At 55.0% G+C, this 23,897-nt stretch overlaps 1 protein-coding gene and 1 long non-coding RNA gene across 2 annotated transcripts in view; one reads left to right on the top strand and one right to left on the bottom strand.

Moving 5' to 3' along the window:
• KCNK3 (potassium two pore domain channel subfamily K member 3) overlaps positions 1–18,264 on the bottom strand; it is a 29,351-nt gene extending 11,087 nt beyond the window's left edge. The window contains exon 1 of the mRNA XM_063153218.1: positions 17,976–18,264. Within this exon, the coding sequence (XP_063009288.1) occupies positions 17,976–18,258 (283 nt within the window). The 5' untranslated portion in view covers positions 18,259–18,264. The remainder of the gene's footprint in view (positions 1–17,975) is intronic.
• Positions 18,098–22,713, top strand: LOC134416518 (uncharacterized). The gene is made up of 3 exons (XR_010027289.1): positions 18,098–18,204; positions 20,054–20,322; positions 22,582–22,713. It is a non-coding gene; the product is annotated as an uncharacterized LOC134416518 (long non-coding RNA).
• Positions 22,714–23,897: the final 1,184 nt, after the last annotated feature.

Raw genomic sequence — 23,897 nt, 5'->3', positions numbered from 1 at the left:
TCAGGGACCCCCAGGACCCCCCATTCCCAGCAGGATTTGGGTGGATGGGGTTGGATGTGGGGCCAGACCCTGATCCCCTCCTTCGTTCCCACATCCCCCCACATTCCCGCGCCATTCCCAAAGGGACTCGGCTCCGCAGTGGGGTCCCCCCCACCCCGGATTTTTTGGGGTGTGGGGGGTGCCGGATTCCCCCTCCCCCAGCGCCTCCCGCGGCCGGGGGGGTCGGGATGGAGTCATGGAAAATCCCGGCGCCGGCCAAGCTCCCTGTTTGCGCCAAAACTGGCAATTTTTCCTTGGATTCTGGGGCCCCGCCAGGCCCCTTCCCGCCCCCCCTCCCCGTGCCTCTCCCTGGAAAAGGGGGGGCCCGCAGCGGGAAGGGGGGTCCGGATAAAAATCCCTCAGGGATTGCGGGGTGGATTTTGGGTGGATTTACGGGTGGATTTTGGGATGAATGTTAGGGTGGATTTGGGGGTGGATTTGGGGGGGATTTTGGGATGAATTTTGGGGTGGATTTTGGGGGGATTTAGGGGTGGAGTTTGGGGTGGATGTTGGAGTGGATTTTGGGTGGAGTTTGGGGTGGATTTTGGGTGAATTTTGGGGTGGCTTTGGGGTGGATTTTGGGTGGAGTTTGGGGTGGATTTTGGGGGATTTTGGGGTGGATTTTGGGTGGAGTTTGGGGTGAGTTTTGGGGTGGATTTTGGGGGGATTTAGGGGTGGAGTTTGGGGTGGATGTTGGAGTGGATTTTGGGTGGAGTTTGGGGTGGATTTTGGGGTGGATTTTGGGTGGATTTTGGGGTGGATGTTGGGGTGGATGTTGGGATGGATTTTGGGGTGGATTTAGGAGTTCGATTTTGGGGTGGATGTTGGGGTGGATTTTAGGGGTAGATTTGGGGGTGGATTTTGGGTGGATTTTGAAGTGGGTTTAGGGGTGGATGTTGAGGTAGGTGTTGGGGTGGGTGTTGGGGTGAACTTTGGATGGATTTTGCGGTGGATTTGGGGTGGATTTAGGGCTGGATTTGTGGGTGGATTTAGGAGTGGATTTAGGGCTGGATTTAGGGGTGGATTTGGGGTCGATTTTGGGGTGGATTTTGGGGTGGATTTTGCAGGGAATTTTGGGATAGATTTTGGGGGGATTTGGGGTGGATTTTGAGGTGGATTTCGGGGCGGATTTTGAGGTGGATTTTGGGGGTGGATTTGTGTCCCAAAATGGGCAGGGATGGGTGTCCAGGCCCTTCCCAGAAAAATGGGGATGAGGATGTGGAGTGTGGATTTGGGATGGGGATGGGGATATGGGGTGGGGTTATGCAAAAAGGGGGACCTACAGTGGAAAGGGGGGTCTGGAGCTCAGGGATAACCTGGGATGCCCTGGGAATGTCCTGGGGCACCCCAAGGGAGGTGGCCCCGATGTTCTGGGAGGATCGGGGTGGGGGGGATGAAACAGCTCCAGTGGGAATAAAATCCCTCAGGTATTTTGGGATGGATTTAGGGCTGGATTTTGGGTGGATTTTAGGGTGAATTTTGGGGTGGAATTTGAGGTGGATTTTGGGGCGGATTTGTGTCCCAAAATGGGCACAGGTGGGTGTGCAGGCCCTTCCCAGAAAAATGGGGATGAGGATGTGGAGTGGGGATTTGGGATGGGGATGGGGATATGGGAGGGGGATATGGGGTGGGGGTATGGGATGAGGATGAGGGATATGGGATGGGGACGAGGATGGAGATTACGGGATGGGGATGTAGGATGGGGTATGGGATGGGGATATGGGATGGAGATATGGGGTGAGGATGTGGGGTGGGGATGGGGATATGGGGTGGGGATGGGGATAAAGGATAGGGATATGGGGTGGGGATATGGGATAGGGATGGGGATATGGGGTGGTGATGGGGATATGGAGTGGGTATGGTGGGATGGAGATTATGGGATGAGGATGTAGCATGGGGATAAGGGTTGGGGCTATGGAATGGGGATTGGGATGGATTTTACGGGATGGGGATGGGGATATGGGATGAGGGATGGAGATTATGGGATGAGGATGTGGGGTGGGAATGTGGGATGGGATTGGGATGTGGGATGGGGATGCAGGATGAGGATATGGGAGGGAGATTATGAAATAGGGATAGGAGATGGGGATGTAGGATGGGAATTAGGACATGGGATGCAGATGAGGGATGGGAATGGGGACAGGGATATGGGGTGGGAATGCAGGATGGGAATGGGGACAGGGATATGGGGTGGGAATGCAGGACAGGGATGGGGTTGCAGGACAGGAACAAGGAATGGATCCAGTCCCTTTCCCCTGGGAGCTGCTGATTCCATCCATCCATCCATCCCTCCATCCATCCATCCATCCATCCATCCATCCATCCATCCATCCATCCATCCATCCATCCATCCATCCATCCATCCATCCCAGAAATTCCATTCCAGGCTCTCGGATCCACCCTGAGCCCAAGCCACCAGCTCTGGTGCTTGGGAAAAACCGGAAAAAACTCCCAAATCTTCAGCAATCTGGGATGGCTTTCCCTGCCCCTGATCTCCCTGGCCCATGGGTTTCATTCCTTGCTCCTGGTCGGGATTTACTGGGATTTTGGGAGGAATCAGGTGGGAAGGCCAGGAGTGGGAATTAATGGGAATTAATTAATAGTGTCACTCCTGGATGGAAAAAAGATGGGAATTTATGGCCTGGGCAAGAGAAGGGGATGGGAGAGGGAAGATCCAGAGGGGCCCCAATCCTGATCCTGATCCCGATCCTGATCCTGATCCCGATCCTGATCCTGATCCCAATCCTGATCCCAATCCTGATCCCGATCCTGAGCCTGATTCCAATCTTGACCCCGGACCCCAACTCTGATCTTGATCCCAAACCTGACCCTGACCACAATCCTGATCTGGATCTCAATCCCAATCTTTATCCCAATCCTGTTCTGATCCTGATCCCGATCCCATTCCCAATCCTGACCATGATCCTGATCCCGATCTCAATCCCAATCCCAATCCCGATCCTGGATCTCAATCCCAATCTTGATCCCAATCTCAATCCCAATCCCAATCCTGATCCCAGATCCCAATCCCAATCTTGATCTCAATCCCAATCCCAATACCAATCCCGATCCTGGATCCCAATCCCAATCTTGATCTCAATCTCAATCCCAATCCCAATCCCAATCCTGATCCCGGATCCCAATCTCAATCCCAATCTCAATTCCAATCTCAATTCCAATCCTGATCCTGATCCTGGATCCTGATCCCAATCCCAATCCCTGCCTTGAATCCCATGGGAACAACCCTGTGGCCTCCCCACCTCGTGTTTGCCGGAGCCTCCTTGGGAAGAGATTCCCAGGAAAAGGCCCCGGATTCAACCCGAGCTGGGATTGTCACCCTAAATCCCAAATCCCCATCCCAGCGGGAAGCGGCTCCGATCCCAATGGGAATTCTCCACATCCTCATCCAGCCCCTTCCTGGATCCTCTGGAAAAGCCCTGGATGCAGAGGATCCAGGAGGAACATCCAGGAATTCCAGAGTGCAACAGGGAAGGGAAGCGATCCCAATTTTCCAACAATTCTCGTGGATGGGATGCTCCAAAAACCCCCAGGATGGGCTTGGGATCACTTTCCCAGGAAAACCCAGGAGGGAATTTCAGGAATATTCCCCCTTTCTCCCTCTTAATTCCAAAGCCTGTGGATGGTTCAGGAGGTGCCAGCACGGATTTCCATGGAAATGTTTGTTTTTGTGGAATGGGAGCAGGAATGGCCGGAAGGATGGGAGGAATTCCAGCCCTGGAATTGTGGCCAAATTTTCCCCTTTCCCTCTTGATCCAAATCCCATTCCCCATCCCAAGGAGCCACCAGCAATTTCCATGGAAATGTTTTTTTGTGGAATGGGAGCAGGAATGTCCAGGAGAAACATCCAGGAATCCTTAGTGGAACAGGGAAGGGAAGCGATCCCAATTTTCCAACAATTCCCGGGGATGGGATGCTCCAACAACCCCCGGGATGGGCAGGATTGCTTTTCTGGGAAAACCCCTGAGGGAAAACCCAAGAGGGAATTCCAGGAATTTCAGGAATATTCCCCCTTTCTCCCTCTTGATTCCAAAGCCTGTGGATGGTTCGGGAGGTGCCAGCACGGATTTCCATGGAAATGTTTCTTTTTGTGGAATGGGAGCAGGAATGGCTGGAGGGCTTGGCAGGAATTCCAGCCCTGGAGTTGTGGCAGAGTTTTCCCCTTTCCCTGTTTTTCCCGAATCCCATTCCAAGGAGTGATTTCCATGGAAATGTTTGTTTTTGTGGAATGGGAGCAGGAATGGCTGGAGGGGTTGGGAGGAATTCCAGCCCTGGAATTGCGGCAGAGTTTTCCCCTTTCCCTGTTGATCCCAAATCCCATTCCAAGGAGTGATTTCCACGGAAATGGGGTTTTTTTTTGTGGAATGGGAGCAGGAATGTCCAGGAGGGGGTGGGAAGAATTCCAGCCCTGGAATTGCAGCAGAGTTTTCCCCTTTCCCTGTTGATCCCAAATCCCGTCCCAAGGAGCCACCAGCGATTTCCATGGAAATGTTTTTTCTGTGGAATGGGAGCAGCAATAGCCCGGGGAGTTGGGAGGAATTCCAGCCCTGGAATTGGGGTGGGAATTCCCTGAAATTCCCCTTTCCCTGTTGATTTCAAGGAGCGATTTACATGGAAATGTTTTGTTTTTGTGGAATGGGAGCAGGAATGTCCAGGAGGGGGTGGGAAGAGTTCCAGACCTGGAATTAGGGCGGGAATTCCCTGAAATTCCCCTTTCCCTGTTGATTCCAAGGAGCGATTTCTATGGATTTTTTTTTTTTTTTTTTTGTGGAATGGGAGCAGGAGTGGCCGGAGGGGTGGGAGGAATTCCAGCTTTGGAATTAGGGTGGGAATTCCCTGGAATTCCCCTTTCCCTGTTGATCCCAAGGAGCGATTTCCATGGAAATGTTTTGTTTTTGTGGAACGGGAGCAGGAGTGTCCTGAGGGGACGGAGGGAGCTCCCTATCCCAGCAATTCCCAACAATTTCCGGAGTTTTTCCCCCCAAATTCCAGGAATTCAGTGCCTTTCTCGCCACCTGGGGGTGGCAGTGCCGTGGGAGGTGACAGAGCTGTCCCCAAACCCTTCCCGACCCCAGGGGCGGCCACAGATTGGGGACAGGGGCGATGTCACCGGCCCGGGGCACACGGAACAGGGGGACAGAGGGACAGAGGGACAGAGGAGACAGAAGGGACAGGGTGGGATGGAAGGGACAGAGGGGACACGGGGGTCAGGGGGACAGAGAGGACAGGGGGACAGAGGAGACTGAGGGACTGAGGGGACAGATAGGACAGGGGGTTACAGAGGGGATAGGGGGGACTGTGGGACAGAGGGACAGAGGGGACAGAAGGACAGGGCAGGACAGGGGGACAGAGGAGAAAGAGGGGCAGATGGGACTGAAGGGACAAAGGGGACAGAGGGGACAGGGGGGATTGAGAGGACAGGGTGGGACAGGAGGGACAGACGGGACAGAGGGACAGAGGGGACAAGGAGGGACAGGGAGACAAGAAGGACAGAGGGGATAGCGTGGGACAGAGGGACAAAGGGGACGTGGGGGACAGAGGGACAAAGGGGACAGAAGGACAGAGAGACAGAGGGGACAGAGGGGACAGAGGGGCAAAGAGGACAGAGGGCACCGAGGGGACAGAAGGACAGAGGGGACAGGGGATTGAGAGGGCAGTGTGGGACAGGAGGGACAGAGGGGACAGAGGGACAGAGGGGACAGAAGGGACAGAAGGGACTGAGGGGACAGGGTGAGAAAGGGGACAGAGAGGACAGAGAAACAGAAGGGACAGAGGGACAGGAGGGACTGAGGGGACAGAGGGACAGAGGGGACAGAGGGGGACAGAGGGGGACAGAGGGACAGAGGGGATGGGAGGCTGAGGGGACAGAGGGGACAGAGGTAAAGGGCCGGACAGAGGGACAGAGGGACAGAGGGACAGAGGGGGCACGGGGGTCAGGAGGACAGAGAGGACAGTGTGGGACAGGAGGGACAGAGGGGACAGAGGGGACAGAGAGATGGAAGGGACAGAAGGACAGAGAGACAGAGGGGACCGAGAGGGCAAGGGGGGACAGGGACACAGGAGGGACAGAGGGACAGAGGGACACGGGGATTGAGGGGACAGAGGGGTCAGGGGGTGACAGAAGGGGACAGAAGGGAAGGGGGGGTCTGAGGGGACAGAGAGGGGACAGGGAGTGGCTGAAGGGGACAGAGGGGACAGGGGGTGACAGGGTGGGACAGAAGGGGACGGGGGGTGACAGGGAGGGACAGAGGGGACAGGGGGGGTGACAGGGAGGGACAGAAGGGGACAGGGTGTGACAGGGAGGGACAGAAGGGGACAGGGGGGTGACAAGGGAGGACAGAAGGGGACGGGGGTGACAGGGTGGGACAGAAGGGGACAGGGGGTGACAGGGAGGGACAGAGGGGACAGGGGGTGACAGGGTGGGACAGAAGGGGACAGGGGGGTGACAGGGTGGGACAGAAGGGGACAGGGGGTGACAGGGAGGGACAGAGGGGACAGGGGGTGACAGGGTGGGACAGAAGGGGACGGGGGGGGTGACAGGGAGGGACAGAGGGGACAGGGGGGTGACAAGGGAGGACAGAAGGGGACGGGGGTGACAGGGTGGGACAGAGGGGACAGGGGGTGACAGGGTGGGACAGAAGGGGACAGAGGGGTGACGGGGTGGGACAGAGGGGACAGGGGGGTGACAGGGTGGGACAGAGGGGACAGGGGGTGACAGGGTGGGACAGAAGGGGACGGGGGGTGACAGGGTGGGACAGAGGGGACAGGGGGTGACAGGGTGGGACAGAAGGGGACGGGGGGGTGACAAGGGAGGACAGAAGCAGGACAAAGGGGGTGACAAACGGGGACAGGAAGGGACAGGGGAGACCAGAGGGGACGGCAGGTGACAATCGGGGACAAAAGGGCCCGGCCTCCCGCCGGGCGCTGTTCCCGGGGCAGAGGCTCGGGCGGGTGGCGGCGGTGACAGATGGTGACACCGCGGTGGCATTTGCCACCTGCTCCCTCTGCGCGCGGCCGCGGGGGAGGGGGGCGGGGAACGGCAATTCTGGGATCGGGGATTTGGGATCGGGGATTTGGGATTGAGGTTTTGGGATCGGGGGTTTTGGGATCGGGGTTTGGGATCGGGGTTTTGGGATTGGGGTTTTGGGATCAGGGTTTTGGGATCGGGGGTTTGGGATTGGGGTTTTTGGGATTGGGGTTTTTGGGATCAGGGTTTTTGGGTTGGGGTTTTGGGATCGGGGTTTTGGGATCGGGGGTTTTGGGATTGGGACTTTTGGGATCGGGGTTTTAGGGATCAGGGTTTTGGGATCGGGGTTTTTGGGATTGGGACTTTTGGGATCGGGGTTTTAGGGATCAGGGGTTTTGGGATTGGGGTTTTGGGGATCGGAGTTTTTTGGATCAGGGTTTTTGGTATCGAGTTTTAGGGATTGTGACTTTTGGGATTGGGACTTCTGGGATCAGGGTTTTTGGGATTGGGACTTTTGGGATCGGGGTTTTGGGATCAGGGTTTTTGGGATCGGCACTTTTGGGATTGTGATTTTTGTGATTGTAACTTTTGGGATCAGGACTTTTGGGATTGGGATTTTTGGGATCGGGACTTTGGGATTGGGCTTTTTGGGATCAGGACTTTTAGGATTGGGATTTTTGGGATTGGGTTTTTGGGGATCAGGACTTTTAGGATTGGGATTTTTGGGATCGGGTTTTTTGGGGATCAGGAATTTTGGGATTGTGACTTTTGGGATGGGGGTTTTTGGGATCGGCACTTTTGGGATTGTGACTTTTTGGATCAGGATTTTTAGGATTGGGTTTTTTAGGATCGGGATTTTTGGGATCAAGATTTTTGAGACTGGGACTTCTGGGACTGGGTTTTTTGGGATCGGGGTTTTTGGGATCTGTTTTTTTAGGATTGAAGTTTTGGGATTGACGCTTCTGGGATCGGGTTTTTTTGGATTGTGATTTTTGGGATTGGGTTTTTCAGGATCTGTTTTTATGGAATTGGGATTTTTGGGATTGGGGTTTTTTAGGATCGGGTTTTTTGGGATCAGTATTTTTGAGATTGTGACTTTTGGGATCAGGATTTTTGGGATTGTGACTTTTGTGATTGGGATTTTTGGGATTGGGGTTTTTGGGATCGGGTTTTTTGGGATTGGGTTTTTTAGAATCTGTTTTTTTGGGATTGGGATTTTTGGGATTGTGACTTTTGGGATTGGGTTTTTAGGATCTGGTTTTTTAGGATCTGTTTTTTTGTGATTGGGATTTTTAGGATCGGGTTTTTTAGGATTGGATTTTTGGGATTCTGACTTTTGGGATCGGGATTTTTGGGATCGGGGTTTTTGGGATCGGGACTTTTGGGAGCCATCCAGAGCCAGAGCAGCCCACCCTGGCTCAGGACAGCGGCAGAGGTGACAAGGGACACTGCCGGTGACACTGCCACCCCCTGGGAACATCCCAGCCTCTGGAATTGCGGGATGGGGACAGAGGGGACATCCCAGGCCCGGGAATTGCGGGATGGGGACAGAGGGGACATCCCAGGCCCAGGAATTGCGGGATGGGGACAGAGGGGACATCCCAGGCCCAGGAATTGTGGGATGGGGACAGAGGGGACATCCCAGGCCCGGGAATTGCGGGATGGGGACAGAGGGGACATCCCAGGCCCGGGAATTGCGGGATGGGGACAGAGGGGACATCCCAGGCCCGGGAATTGCAGGGTGAGGACAGAGGGGACATCCCAGCCCCTGGAATTGCGGGATGGGGACAGAGGGGACATCTCAGCACCAGGAATTTCTTGGGAGCCACAGGAAAGCTTTGGAGCAGCGACAGGAGCTGCTCCTCTCTCGGCTTTTTTCATGGATAAAGGGGAAAAAAAACCAAAACCCCAAATGGATTCAAACTTTTCCCAGTGGGATCTGTAATCCCGGATTTTCCTCCTCCCGTCCCACCAGGATCTGTAATCCCGGATTTTTCCCCACCTCAGGAGCCGTTTCCCAATCCCAGTCCGGCTTTTCCCTGTCCCACCAAGAGCTCGGTGGTGAATTCCTGGAAAAATCCCTTTTTTTCCCCTGCCTTGGAAAATCCAATTCCATGGGAATAATGGGAATTTCTTCCCCTTTTCCCTCGATTTGGAGGGGTCTCCTCTCATTCCAGCCCCATCCCAGCGTTGCTGCCATACCCAGCCACCCAAATCGTGGATTTTGTGGGATTGTGGGATTTTGGGATCTTCCCGCACATCCGGGTGTCCCAGACCCTTCTCCACATCCCTGGAAATTCTGGGAAAACTGGGCTGGATTCAGGGAAAGCCATTTGAGGCCATTCCCTCTGCAATTCCCAAATTTGGGATATTGGGAATCCTCATCCCAATCCCAAAGTGGAGCCCAACTCCAGGATTTAAGGTTGGGAATGCTGGGATGGGCAGGAATTTTTGGGATGCGACGTTTGGGTTGGGATCAGTCCTGCTCCAGCATTCCCAGCTCCTGGCAGTGGGACTGGGAATTCCAGGATCGGGAATCCTGGGAGAGGCAGAGTGGGATCCCGATCTATCCTTGGGATGGATCCCAGCAGGTCCACGTCCCTCTCCAGCATTCCGGGATCCTTGGGATGGGCTGGATCCCTTTGGAGATTCCCAATTCCTCCCATCCTCTCCAATGCCGGAGGATTGGCCACAATTCCAGAACTTTTCCAGTTGCTCCTGGCAGCCTGGAGAGGCTGGAGCTGGGATAACGGGAATGGTGAACACTGGGATAATGGGATAATGGGATTGAAAAAGACTGGGATAATGGGATGATGAGGATGGCAAACACTGGGAAAATGGGAATGGTAAAGACCGGGATAATGGGAATGGTAAACACCAGGAAAAATGTGAAAACGGGATTGAAAAACACTGGGATAATGGGAATGTCAAATACTGGGATAATGGGATAATGGGATTGAAAAACAGTGGGATAATGGGATAATGGGAATGTCAAACACTGGGATAATGGGATAATGGGATTGAAAAACAACAGGAAGATGGGATAACAGGAATGGCAAACACCGGGATAATGGGATAATGGGAATGGCAAACATCAGGGAAAATGGGATAATGGGATTGAAAAACACTGGGATAATGGGAATGGTAAACACTGGGATAATGGGAATGGCAAACAACACTGGGATAACGGGATAACAGAAATGGCAAACACTGCGATAACAGGAATGGCAAACACCAGGAAACTGGGATCATGGGAATGGTAAACACGGGGAAAAATGGGATAGAAAAACATCAGGATAATGGGATAATGGGAATGGCAAACACTGGGATAAAGGGATAATGGGATAATGGGAATGGCAAACACTGGGATAAAGGGATAATGGGAATGGCAAACACTGGGATAATGGGAACAATAAACAGAAGGATAAAAGGACAATGGGATTAGAAAACCCCTGGATAACGGGAATACTGAACACTAGGATAACAGGAATAGTGAATACCAGGATAATGGGATAATGGGAATGGCAAACACCGGGATAACAGGGACAATAAACACCCTGACACCAGGATAACAGGAATGGCAAACACCAGGATAATGGGAATAAATAATGGGAGTGACAAACACCGGGATAACAGCTCTGGGAATAACAAACACCAGAATACCAGTGCTGGGAATAGCAAACACCCTGACAGTGAAATAACGGGAATAATGAACATTGGGAAAACAGCCCTGGGATAATGGGAATAACAAACACCGGGAATAACAAACAGCAGGATAAGAGCTCCAGGAATAACAGCCTGACACTGGGATAACAGCTCCGGGAATAATGAACACCCTGAGAGTGGGAATAACAACTCCAGGAGTAACAAACACCCTGACACTGGGATAATGGGAAAAATGAACATTGGGAAAACAGTCCCGGGAATAATGAACACCCTGAGAGTGGGAATAACAACTCCAGGAGTAACAAACACCCTGACACCGGGATAATGGGAATAATGAACATTGGGAAAACAGTCCCGGGAATAACAAACACAGGGATAAAAGTTCTGGGAATGACAAACACCCCAACACCTGGATAATGGAAATAATAAACAGCAGGATAACAGGGAATAACAGCCTGAAACTCCGGGAACAATGAACACCCTGAGAGTGGGAATAACAACTCCAGGAATAACAAACACTGGGATAAAAACCCCGGGAATAACAAACACCCTGACACCGGGATAATGGGAATAATAAACACTGGGAAAACAGCCCGGGGAATAATGAACACCCTGAGGGTGGGAATAACAAACACCAGGATAGTGGGAATAATAAACATTGGGGATAATAACCCGGGAATAACAAACACAGGGATAAAAGTGCTGGGAATGACAAACGCCCCAACACCTGGATAATGGAAATAATAAACAGCAGGATAACAGCTCTGGGAACAACAGCCTGAAACTCCGGGAACAATGAACACCCTGAGAGTGGGAATAACAGCTCCGGGAATAACAAACACCGGGACAAAAACCCTGGGAATAACAAACACCCTGACACTGGAATAATGGGAATAATAAACACTGGGAAAACAGCCCGGGGAATAATGAACGCCCTGACACCGGGATAATGGGACTGACAAATACCAGGATAACAGCTCCGGGAATAACAAACACCGGGATAGCAGTCTGGGAATAAAAAACACTGAGATAAAAGCCCCGGGAATAATGAAACACTGACACCGGGATAAGAGCTCTGGGAATGACAAACGCTGGGATAAAAGCCCCAGGAATAAGGAACACCCAGAAAGTGGGAATAACAACTCTGGGAATAAAAAAAACCAGCTGGGATAAAAGCCCTGGAAATGGCAAACACCGGGATAACAACTCCAGGCATGACAACCACCCTGACGTGGGGATAATGGTAATAATGAACATGGGGAAAACAGCCCCGGGAGTAATCAATGCCCTGAGGGTGGGAATAAGAAACACCGGGATAACAGCCCTGGGAATAACAGCCTGATAAAAGTCCCAGGAATAAGGAACACCCTGAGAGTGGGAATAACAAACACCAGAGTAAAAACCCCAGGAATAATGAACACCCTGACACGGGGAATAATAAATATTGGGATAATGGCTCCAGGAATAATAAACACCAGGATAACAGCTCCAGGAATAATAAATATCGGGATAAAAGCCCCAGGAATAACAAACACCCTGAGACCGGGATAATGGGAATGACAAACACCAGGATAGCAGCTCCAGGAATAATGAATGCCCTGAGGGTGGGAATGACAAACAGAGGGATAAAAGCCATGGAATAACAGCTGGACACCAGGATAACAGCTCCGGGAATAAGCAACACCCTGAGAGTGGGAATAAGAGCTCTGGGAGTAACAAACACCAGTATAACAGCTCCAGGAATAATAAATATTGGGATAAAAGCCCCGGAAATAACAAACACCCTGACACTGGGACAATGGGAATGACTAACACCGGGATAACAGCCCCAGGAATAATGAACACCCTGAGGGTGGGAATAACAAACACTGGGATAAAAGCCCGGGAATAACAGCCTGACAGTGGGATAAATGACCCGGAAATAAGCAACACCATGAGAGTGGGAATAAGAGCTCTGGAATAACAAACACCGATATAACAGCTCCGGGAGTAGCAAACACCCTGAGGGATAATGGGAATTACAAACATCGGGAAAACAGCCCCAGAAACAATGAACACCCTGAGGGTGGGAGTGTAAAACACAGGGATAAAAACCCCGGGAATGACAAACGCCCTGACACCGGGATAATGGGAATAATAAACTTGGGGGGGGGGGGGAAATTTGGGATAGCAAACATCGAGATAGTGCTTGGAGTGACAAACACCCCGACACCGGGATAATGGGAATAATGAACATTGGGAAAACAGCCCTGGGAATAATGAATGCCCTGAGGCTGGGAATGACAAACAACGGGATAACAGCCCTGGAATAACAGCCTGATAAAAGTCCCAGGAATAAGGAACACTCTGGGAATGGGAATAACAACTCTGGGAATGACAAACACCAGGATAACAGCTCTGGGAATAATGAACACCCTGAGGGTGGGAATGACAAACGCCGGGATAACAGCCCCAGGAATAAGGGATGTGATGAGAGTGGGAATAAGAGCGACAAACACCTGAATAACAACTCCAGGAACAACAAACACCGGGATAGCAGCTCCGGGAATAATGAACACCCTGAGGGTGGGAATGACAAACATCGGGATAACAGCCCTGGAATAACAGCTGGACACCGGGATAAAAGCCCCAGGAATAAGGGATGTGTTGAGAGTGGGAATAAGAATGACAAACACCTGAATAACAGCTCCAGGAACAACAAACACCGGGATAGCAGCTCCGGGAATAATGAACACTCTGAGGGTGAGAATGACAAACACTGGGAGAAAAGCCCAGGAATAACAGTCTGACACCGGGATAGCAGCCCCGGGAATAACGAACACCCTGACACCGGGCTAACAGCCCTGGGAATAATGAACACCCTGACACCGGGCTAACAGCCCTGGAATAACAGCCTGACACCGGGCTAACAGCCCCGGGAATAACGAACACCCTGACACCGGGCTAACAGCCCCGGGAATAATGAACACCCTGACACCGGGCTAACAGCCCTGGGAATAATGAACACCCTGACACCGGGATAACAGCCCTGGGAATAACGAACACCCTGACACCGGGCTAACAGCCCCGGGAATAACGAACACCCTGACACCGGGCTAACAGCCCTGGGAATAATGAACACCCTGACACCGGGCTAACAGCCCTGGGAATAATGAACACCCTGACACCGGGCTAACAGCCCTGGGAATAATGAACACCCTGACACCGGGCTAACAGCCCTGGGAATAACGAACACCCTGACACCGGGATAAAAGCCCTGGGAATAATGAACACCCTGACACCGGGCTAACAGCCCTGGGAATAATGAACACCCTGACACTGGGCTAACAGCCCCGGGAATAACGAACACCCTGACACCGGGATAAAAGCCCTGGGAATAACGAACACCCTGACACCGGGATAAAAGCCCTGGGAATAATGAACACCCTGACACTGGGCTAACAGCCCTGGGAATAATGAACACCCTGACACTGGGCTAACAGCCCTGGGAATAATGAACACCCTGACACCGGGATAAAAGCCCCGGGAATAACGAACACCCTGACACTGGGCTAACAACCCTGGGAATAATGAACACCCTGAGAGTGGGAATAACAACTCTGGGAATAAAAAAACAGGGATAGAAGCCTTGGGAATAACCAACACTGGAACAACTGCTCTGGGAATGACAAACACCGGGATAAAAACTCCAGGAATAACGAGCACCCCAACCCTGGTGTTTCAGCACTGGGAACTCTTTTGCCTCAGCACACCGGGATTTAGGGCCCGGAAATCCTCCCAAAATCCACAGCCCAAATCTGGGAACCCACGAGCACCCCAATACCTGGATCTGAGCCCCGGGAACAAACAGGCACCCCAATATCCCTGTCCCAATCCTGGGAATGCACAGGAACCCCTGAATCCATGTGACAGCAGCCCTGGGGACCCAGGGACACCCCAAAATCCGTGTGACAGCTCTGGGGAACCAGGGACACCCCAAAATCCGTGTGACAGCTGTGGGTAACCAGGGACACCCCAAAATCTGTGTGACAGCCCTGGGGAACCAGGGACACCCCAAAATCTGTCCCAAAGCTGGTGTCCCCCATTATCCCATTAACCCATCCCTCCTCTCTCTCTGAATGGTGGCCAGGGCCCTGTGTCACTGTGCTGTCCCCTCACTGTCCTCTCCTGTCCCCACCCCTCAGGCCCTCCCTAGGGCAGAGTTTGGGGGGCAGCTGGGGACCAGGGGACATTGGGTGACCCCGGCCACCCTTGGAGGGGACCCAAAGGCCAGAGGGATGACAGTGAGGGTGACAATGGGGTGACAGTGTGGGTGACAGAGGGGTGACAATGAGGGGGGGGGGTAGGTCCCAGAGGGGCCACCCCCAGTGACACTTCCCAGGGTGGGGACAGGGCTGGGGACATCCTTGAGTGTGGGGGACAGAGGTGACACCCCCTCGGAGAGCCTGGCAGGGTGGGGACATGACCCTGTCCCCTCCCCACAGGGCTGGGCACCCTACAGGGACAAACCCCTGTCCCCATGGGGCTGGGGACCCTATAGGGACACACCCTGTGGGGATGGGGACCCTACAGGGACACATCCCTGTCCCCATGGGGCTGGGGACCCTACAGGGACACACCCTGTGGGGCTGGGGACCCTACAGGGACAAACCCCTGTCCCCTCCCCCGGGCTGGGGACCCTATAGGGACACGTCCCTGTCCCCATGGGGCTGGGGACCCTACAGGGACACACCCCTGTGGGGCTGGGCACCCTACAGGGACAAACCCCTGTCCCCATGGGGCTGGGGACCCTACAGGGACACACCCCTGTCCCCATGGGGCTGGGCACCCTACAGGGACACGTCCCTGTCCCCTCCCCCGGGCTGGGGGTCCCACAGGGGTGTCCGGGCCAGCAGAGCCACCACAGGGGGGTGACAGCGCCTTGGGGACACATCCCAGGGTGGGGAGGGTCCCGGCCAGGAGCATTCCCCGGTCCCGGGGGTCTCGCGAGGGTTTCCCGGTGGGAGAGGGGCGGGGGGAGAGTCCCGGGGTCGGGGATTTGGGGGGACTTGGGCGGGGAATCGCCCCAAAAACACTAGGATGGGAAACGGGAATCAGGGCAGGGGAACCGGCCCTCAAACACCGGGATCGGAAACGGGGGGATCACCCCGATGCCAAAAGATGGGAGAGATGGGAATCAGGGCAGGGGAATCGCCCCTCAAACACCGGGATCGGAAACGGGGGGATCACTCCTATCCCAAAAGATGGGAGAGATGGGAATCAGGGCAGGGGGGTCGCCCTCAAAACACCGGGATGGGAAACGGGGGGATCGCCCCGATCCCAAAGGGTAGGAGAGACGGGAATTAGGGCAGGGGGATGGCCCCAAAACACCGGGATGGGAAACGGGATTCTGGGCAGGGGAATCGCCCCCAAAAACACCGGGATGGGAGGGAGAGAGGGGGATCCTGCAGGGGAATCGCCCCCAAAACACCGGGATGAGAAACAGGGGGATCGCCCCGATCCCAAGGGATGGGAGAGACGGGAATTCGGGCAGGGGGATGGCCCCAAAACACCGGGATGGGAAACGGGAATCAGGGCGGGAGGATCACCCCAAAAACTTCGGGATGGGAAACGGGAGTCAGGGCAGGGGGATCGCCCCGATCCCAAGGGATGGGAGAGGCGGGAATCAGGGCAGGGGGATGGCCCCAAAACACCGGGATGGGAAATGGGAATCAGGGCAGGGGGATCGCCCCGAAAACCCCGAGACGGGTGAGAGGGGCGTCCCTGCAGGGCGATCGCCCCGATCCCAAGGGATGGGAGAGAGGGAGGACCAGGCAGGTTTTTCCCGGTGCTGGAGGAGCCGGGGAGGGATCGCCCGGATCCCAGGGGATTGGAGACGGGAATCCGGGCAGAGGGATCACCCCCAAAACACCGGGATGGGAAACAGGGGGATCCGGGCAGGGGGATCGCCCCGATCCCAAGGGGTGGGAAACAGAGCACCGGGCAGGTTTTTGCCGGTGCCGGAGAGGGATCGCCCGGATCCCACCGGGATGGGAGAGCCGGGGGAACGGGCCAGGGGGATCGTCCCAATTCCAAGGGATGGGAGAGAGGGGCGTCCGAGCGGGGGGATCGCTCCGAAAACACCGGGATGAGAAACGGAAATCAGGTCAGAGGGATGGCCCCGATCCCGAGGGGTGGGAGACAGGGGGGGACCGGACAGGGGGATCACCGCGATCCCACCGGGATGTGAGACAGGCGGGTCCCGGCGGGTTTTTCCCGGTGCTGGAGGAACCGAGCAGAGGGATCGCCCCGAAAACACCGGGATGGGAGACAGGGGCGTCTGGGCAGGTTTTTCCCGTTTCTGGAGGAGCCAGGGAGGGATCGCCGCGATCCCAAAGGATGAGACACAGAGCACCGGGAATTTTTTTCCCGGTGCCGGAGGAACCGAGCAGAGGGATCGCCCCGAAAACACCGGGATGGGAGAGAGAGGGGGGTCTGGACAGGGGGATGGCACCGAAAACACCGGGATGAGAGACAGGGGGGTCCTGGCAGAGGGATCGCCCCGACCCCAAGGGATGGGACACAGAGCACCGGGGGGTTTTTCCTGGTGCCGGAGGAACCGAGCGGAGGGGTCGCCCCCGTCCCAGCGGAATGGGAGACAGGGGGAACCGGGCAGGGGGATCGCCCCGAAAACACCGGGATGGGAAACAGGGGGGACCGGGCAGGGGGATCGCCCCCAAAACACCGGGGTAGGAAACAGGGGGGACCGGGCAGGGGGATCGCCCCGAAAACACCGGGATGGGAAACAGGGGGGCCTGGGCAGGGGGATCGCCCCGAAAACACCGGGATGGGAGACAGGGGGGACCGGGCAGGGGGATCGCCCCCAAAACACCGGGATGGGAAACAGGGGGGACCGGGCAGGGGGATCGCCCCGAAAACACCGGGATGGGAAACAGGGGGGACCGGGCAGGGGGATCGCCCCGAAAACACCGGGATGGGAGACAGGGGGGACCGGGCAGGGGGATCGCACCGATCCCAAGGGATGTGACACAGAGCACGGGGGTTTTTTCCCGGTGCCGGAGGAGCCGAGCGGAGGGATCGCCCCGGCCCCAGCGGGACGGGCGGCGGCTGTGCCGGGGGGGTCCCCGGGCGGCGAAAGCGCCGAGCTCCCGATTTCCCCCCGCTCCCTCGGGGACAGGCGGGGCTTTCCCGGTGCTTCCCGCGTGGATCCCCCGATCCCACCAGGAAAAAACCCGAGGCGGGATCTGCCCGCGGGGAGCCGGGCGGGGCGGGGGGCAGCCGGTACCTATGGTGGTGATGACGGTGATGGCGAAGTAGAAGGAGCCGGCGAATTTCCACTGGACGCCGGCGTTGTGCGGCTTGAGCTTGAGCACGACCCGCTCGAGCTCGCCGTAGCTCTCGGCGCTCAGGTTGTACTTTCTCTTGAGCTCGTCGCTCTTGGCCTCCAGCCGCCGCCTCTCCGCCGTCTCCGCCTCGGACTCGAGCGCGTCGAAGACGGCGGCGCCCACCAGCAGGTAGGTGAAGGTGCAGACGATCAGCGCCAGCGTCCGCACGTTCTGCCGCTTCATGGTGCGCCGGCGGCGGCTGCGGGGCGCGGCGGGGCCGGCTGGGGCATGGCGGCAGCGCCCGGGCACGGCGGGCGGGCGGGCGGCCGGGGGAGGCGGCCCAGGCGCGGCTGCGGCGGCCGCGGCGGCGGCGGGGCCGGCGGAGGAGCGGGAGGAGGGAGAGGGAGGAGGAGGAGGAGGAGGGAGAGGGAGGGGGAGGGAGGGCGGGGGAGGGGGCGGAGCTGTCCTTCAGCACCAGGGCCCCCGGGGACCCCCCGAGTGTCGCGCGGGGTCGGGTGACACCGCTGGGGACAGAGCCCGAGCCCCGGAGCGCTGCCGGTGCCGGGAACAGGTCCCAAAGCCCAGATCCCAATTCCCAGCTCTGGGAATGAATCCCAAAACCCAGATCCCAAACCTGGGAACAGGTCCCAAAGCTCAGATCCCAGTTCCCAACTCCGGGAATGGATCCCAAAACCCAAATCCCAGTTCCCAACTCTGGGAATGGATCCCAAAGCCCAGATCCCAGTTCCCAACTCTGGGAATGGATCCCAAAGCCCAGATCCCAATGTCCAACTCTGGGAAAAGATCCCAAAGCTTGGATCATATCCCAAACCTGGGAAGAGCTCCCAAAACCCCAAAGCCCAGATCACAGCTCTGGAAAGAGCTCTCAAAACCCCAAATCCCAAATCTGGGAACAGCTCCCAAACCCCAAAGCCCAGATCATAACTCTGGAACAGCTCCCAAAATGGAGATCCCGATTCCCAAACCTGGGGACAGCTCCCAAACCCCAAAGCCTAAACCTGGAAACAGCTCCCAAAACACAGATCCCAATTCCCAAACCTGGGAACATCTCCCAAACCCTAACACCCAAATCTCAACCATGGGAATGCTTCCCAAACCCAAATCCCAAACCCAAACCCTGGGAACAGCTCCCAAACCCCAAAACCCAACCCTGGGAACAGCTCCCAAAAGCTTAAAGCCCAAATCTGGGAACAGCTCCCAAAACCCCACATCGCAAAGCCAAAATCCCAGCCCTGGGAACAGCTCCCAAACCCCAAACCCCAAATCCCAGACTTGGGAACAGCTCCCAAACCCCAAACCCCAAATCCCAGACTTGGGAACAGATCCCAAACCCCAAATCCCAGACTTGGGAACAGCTCCCAAACCACAGATCCCAAACCTCAAACATGAGAACAGCTCCGAAAACCCAAAGTCCAACCCTGGGAACAGCTCCCAAACCCCAAAGCCCCAAATCCGAAATCTGGAAACAGCTCCCAAAGCCCAAAGCCCAAATTCCAAACTCCAAATCCCAACCCTGCTCCAGAGCTGTCTCCACCTGCATCCTCTCCCATCCCATTATCCGACCCCATCCCATCCCATCCCACCCCATCCCACCCCATCCCATCCCATCCCATCCCATCCCATCCCATCCCATCCCATCCCATCCCATCCCATCCCATCCCATCCCATCCCATCCCATCCCATCCCATCCCATCCCATCCCATCCCATTATCCCATCCCATCCCATCCCATTATCCCATCCCATTATCCCACCCCATTGAACTTTCCTTGGACACTGCCAGGGATTCTCTGGGAATTCCAGCCCAGTCGGGAATCCCTTCCCAAGATCCCACCATCCCAAGCTCCCCTTTCCCACTGGAAGCCATTCCCTGCCTCCTGCCCCTCCAGCCCTTGCCCAAATCCCAGCTCTCCTGGAGCCCCTTTGGGATGGGGAAGCGGCTCCAAGGATTCCCTGGATCCTGCCCTGATGCAGCTGCACATTCCCAGCTCTCCCAGCTCCGTGTCCTGCTGATTTCAGGATCCCAGTTCCATGTGGGCTCTCACCGGGGTGGAATTCTCGCTTTTCCTGCTGCCCCCAGATTTCGGGATCATCCCTGTGGGGCTGGATGGTGCCACCCTCTGGAGCAGGGAATGTTTTCCAAGTTTTCCATCCCGGGACAGCTTCTGTCAGCTGCTGTCACCTGAAACCAGGGGACAATTGTCCCTCACACCTGTGCTGGCACCTCAACCCGGACCTGATCCTGTGGGAATTCCAGAGTCCCAGGGAATTCCAGTTAGGAGTATGGGGTATGGGATATGGGATATGGGATGTGGGATATGGGATGTGGGATAGGGGATATGGGATGTGGGATATGGGATATGGGATGTGGGATATGGGATATGGGATGTGGGATATGGGATGTGGGATATGGGATAGGGGATATGGGATATGGGATGTGGGATATGGGATGTGGGATATGGGATATGGGATATGGGATGTGGGATGTGGGATGTGGGATATGGGATATGGGATATGGGATATGGGATATGGGATGTGGGATAGGGGATATGGGATATGGGATGTGGGATATGGGATATGGGATGTGGGATGTGGGATATGGGATATGGGATATGGGATATGGGATATGGGATGTGGTATATGGGATGTGGGATATGGGATATGGGATATGGGATAGGGGATATGGGATATGGGATATGGGATGTGGGATGTGGGATATGGGATATGGGATAGGGGATATGGGATATGGGATATGGGATATGGGATATGGGATATGGGATATGGGATATGGGATGTGGGATGTGGGATATGGGATAGGTAATATGGGATATGGGATAGGTAATATGGGATATGGGATATGGGATGTGGGATGTGGGATATGGGATATGGGATATGGTATATGGGATATGGGATGTGGGATGTGGGATATGGGATGTGGGATGTGGGATATGGGATATGGGATATGGGATATGGGATGTGGGATTAATGAGGTGTGGGGTTAATGGAGTGCTGTGGGTTATGGGGTGTGGGGTTATAGGGTTCAGAGTTATTTGTGTTCTGTGGGTTATGGGGTGCTGTGGGGTATGGCGTGTGGGGTTAATGGGGTGCTGGGTTACAGGGTGTGGGGTTATGGGGTGCTGTGGGTTATGAGGTGCGGGGTTAATGGGGTGCAGGGTTATGGGGTGCAGGGTAATGGGGTTAATGGGATGTGGGCCTAATGGGGTGTGGGGTTATGGGATGTGGGGTTAATGGGGTGTGGGGTAATGGGATTCTGTGGGTTATGGGGTGGCTTTAATGGGGTGCAGGGCAATGGTGTGCAGGGTTAATGAGGCGTGGGGTTAATGGGGTAAGGAGTTAGTGGAGTGTGGGGTTAACGGGGTGCTGTGGGTTATGGGGTGCTGTGGGGTATGGGGTATGGGGTTAATGGGATGCTGGGTTATGGGGTTCTGTGGGTTATGGGGTGCAGGTTTAATGGGGTATGGGGTTAATGGCGTGCTGTGGGTCAATGGAGTGTGGGGTTAATGGTGAGCAGGGTTACAGGGTGCCGGGTTATGGGGTGCTGTGGGGTTAATGGGGTGTAGGGTTAATGGGGTATGGGTTTATAGGGTTCTGTGGGTTTTGGGATATGGGTTTAATGTGGTATGGGGTTAATGGGGTGCAGGGTTATGGTGTGTGGGGTTAATGAGGTGTGGGATTAATGGGGTGTGGGATTAATGGGGTGCTGTGGGTTATGAGGTGTGGGGTTAACAGGTTATGGGGTACGGGTTGCAGGGTTACGGGGTGTAGCATTAATGGGGTGCTGTGGGTTATGGGTTGCAGGGTTATGGGGTTCGGTGTTATTTGGGTTCTGTGGGTTATGGGGTGCTGTGGGTTATAGGGTACAGGGTTATGGGGTGCTGGATTATATGGGGTTCAGATTTATTGGGGTTCTGTGAGTTATAGGGTGCTGTGGGGTATGGGGTGTGGAGTTATGGGGTCCCGTGAGTAAATGGGCTGTGGGGTTAATGGGGTGCAGGGTTATGAGGTGTGGGTTTAATGGGATTCTGTGGGTTATGGGGTGCTGTGTGTTATGGAGTGCTGTGGGTTATGGGGTTCGGAGTTATTTGTGTTCTATGGGTTATGGGGTTCAGAGTTATGGGGTGCTGTGGGTTATGGGGTGCTGTGGGTTACGGGGTTCAGAGTTATGGGGTGCTGTGGGTTATGGGGTGCTGTGGGTTATGGGGTTCAGAGTTATGGGGTGCTGTGGGTTACGGGATTCAGAGTTATGGGGTGCTGTGGGTTATGGGGTCCTGTGGGTTACGGGGTTCAGAGTTATGGGGCACTGTGGGTTATGGGGTGCTGTGGGTTACGGGGTTCAGAGTTATGGGGTGCTGTGGGTTATGGGGTACTGTGGGTTACGGGGTTCAGAGTTATGGGGTGCTGTGGGTTACGGGGTTCAGAGTTATGGGGTGCTGTGGGTTATGGGGTACTGTGGGTTATGGGATGCTGTGGGTTAATGGCGTGCCGTGGGTTAATGGCGTGCATTATTTGTTATTTGTGTGCTGTAGGATCCGGAACTGCAGGATCCGGGATGGTTGGGATCCCCTGGGATTCACTCTGGCAGGGTGCGGCGTTTTTGGGAACAAAGATCTGCGGGATCCTTCCTGGCTGCAGAAGCTCCTTTGCCTTTTCCTGCTCCTGGGGTGCGGCAGCTGCCGCGACAGCTTGGGCTGGATCCGGCTGATCCGGCATGGCCCGGCATGGAGCGGGAAACCGGGAATGGCCTGGCAGCCACGGGGTCTGGGAAACCTCCCAAATGTCCCTGATCCACAGAATCCAGGAAACACATCCCAAATATCCCAACAGAATCCCAGGAAACATATCCCAAATGTCCCTGATCCAAGGAATCTGGGAAATATATCCCAAATATCCCAAAGGCATCCTGGGAATCGCAGCCCAAAATATCCCAAAAGTATCCTGGGAATCACATCCCAAATGTCCCTAATCCACAAATCCCTGGAAACCTATCCCACGTGTCCCTGATCCACAGAATCCCAGGAATTGCATCTCAAATATCCCAAAGGCATCCTGGGAATCACATCCCAAATGTCCCTAATCCACAAATCCCTGGAAACCTATCCCACGTGTCCCTGATCCACAGAATCCCAGGAATTGCATCTCAAATATCCCAAAGGCATCCTGGGAATCACATCCCAAATGTCCCTAATCCACAAATCCCTGGAAACCTATCCCACGTGTCCCTGATCCACAGAATCCCAGGAATTGCATCCCAAATATCCCAAAGACATCCTGGGAATTGCAGCCCAAAATATCCCAACAGTGTCCTGGGAACCAAATCCCAGCCATCTCACTGACATCCTGGGAATCACATCCAAATATCCCTGATCCACAGAATCCTGGGAATCACATCCAAATATCCCTGATCCACAGAATCTGGGTAATATATCCAAAATATCCCAACAGCATCCTGGGAATCACATCCCAACGACCCCTGATCCACAGAATCTGGGAAATATATCCAAAACATCCCAACAGAATCCTGGGAATCACATCCAAATATCCCTGATCCACAGAATCTGGGAAATATATCCAAAATATCCCAACAGCATCCTGGGAATCACATCCCAAATGTCCCTGATCCACGACATCCCGGGAAACATGTCCCAAATGTCCCTGACCCTCAGAATCCCAGGAATCACATCCCAACCATCCCACTGGCATCCTGGGAATCACATCCCAAATATACCAACAGCATCCCAGGAAGTACATCTCAAATCTCCCTGATCCACAGAATCCGGGGAATCAAATCCCGGCCATCCCTGACCAGTTTCCCTCTCTCCCATCCCAGTTCCCATCCCAGTTT

The sequence above is a fragment of the Melospiza melodia genome, chromosome 3 (genome assembly GCF_035770615.1).
Source record: "Melospiza melodia melodia isolate bMelMel2 chromosome 3, bMelMel2.pri, whole genome shotgun sequence".
Taxonomy (NCBI): Eukaryota; Metazoa; Chordata; class Aves; order Passeriformes; family Passerellidae; genus Melospiza; species Melospiza melodia.
The sequence above is the reverse complement of the archived record's forward strand: the minus strand, read 5'-3'. Positions and strand labels throughout refer to the sequence as shown.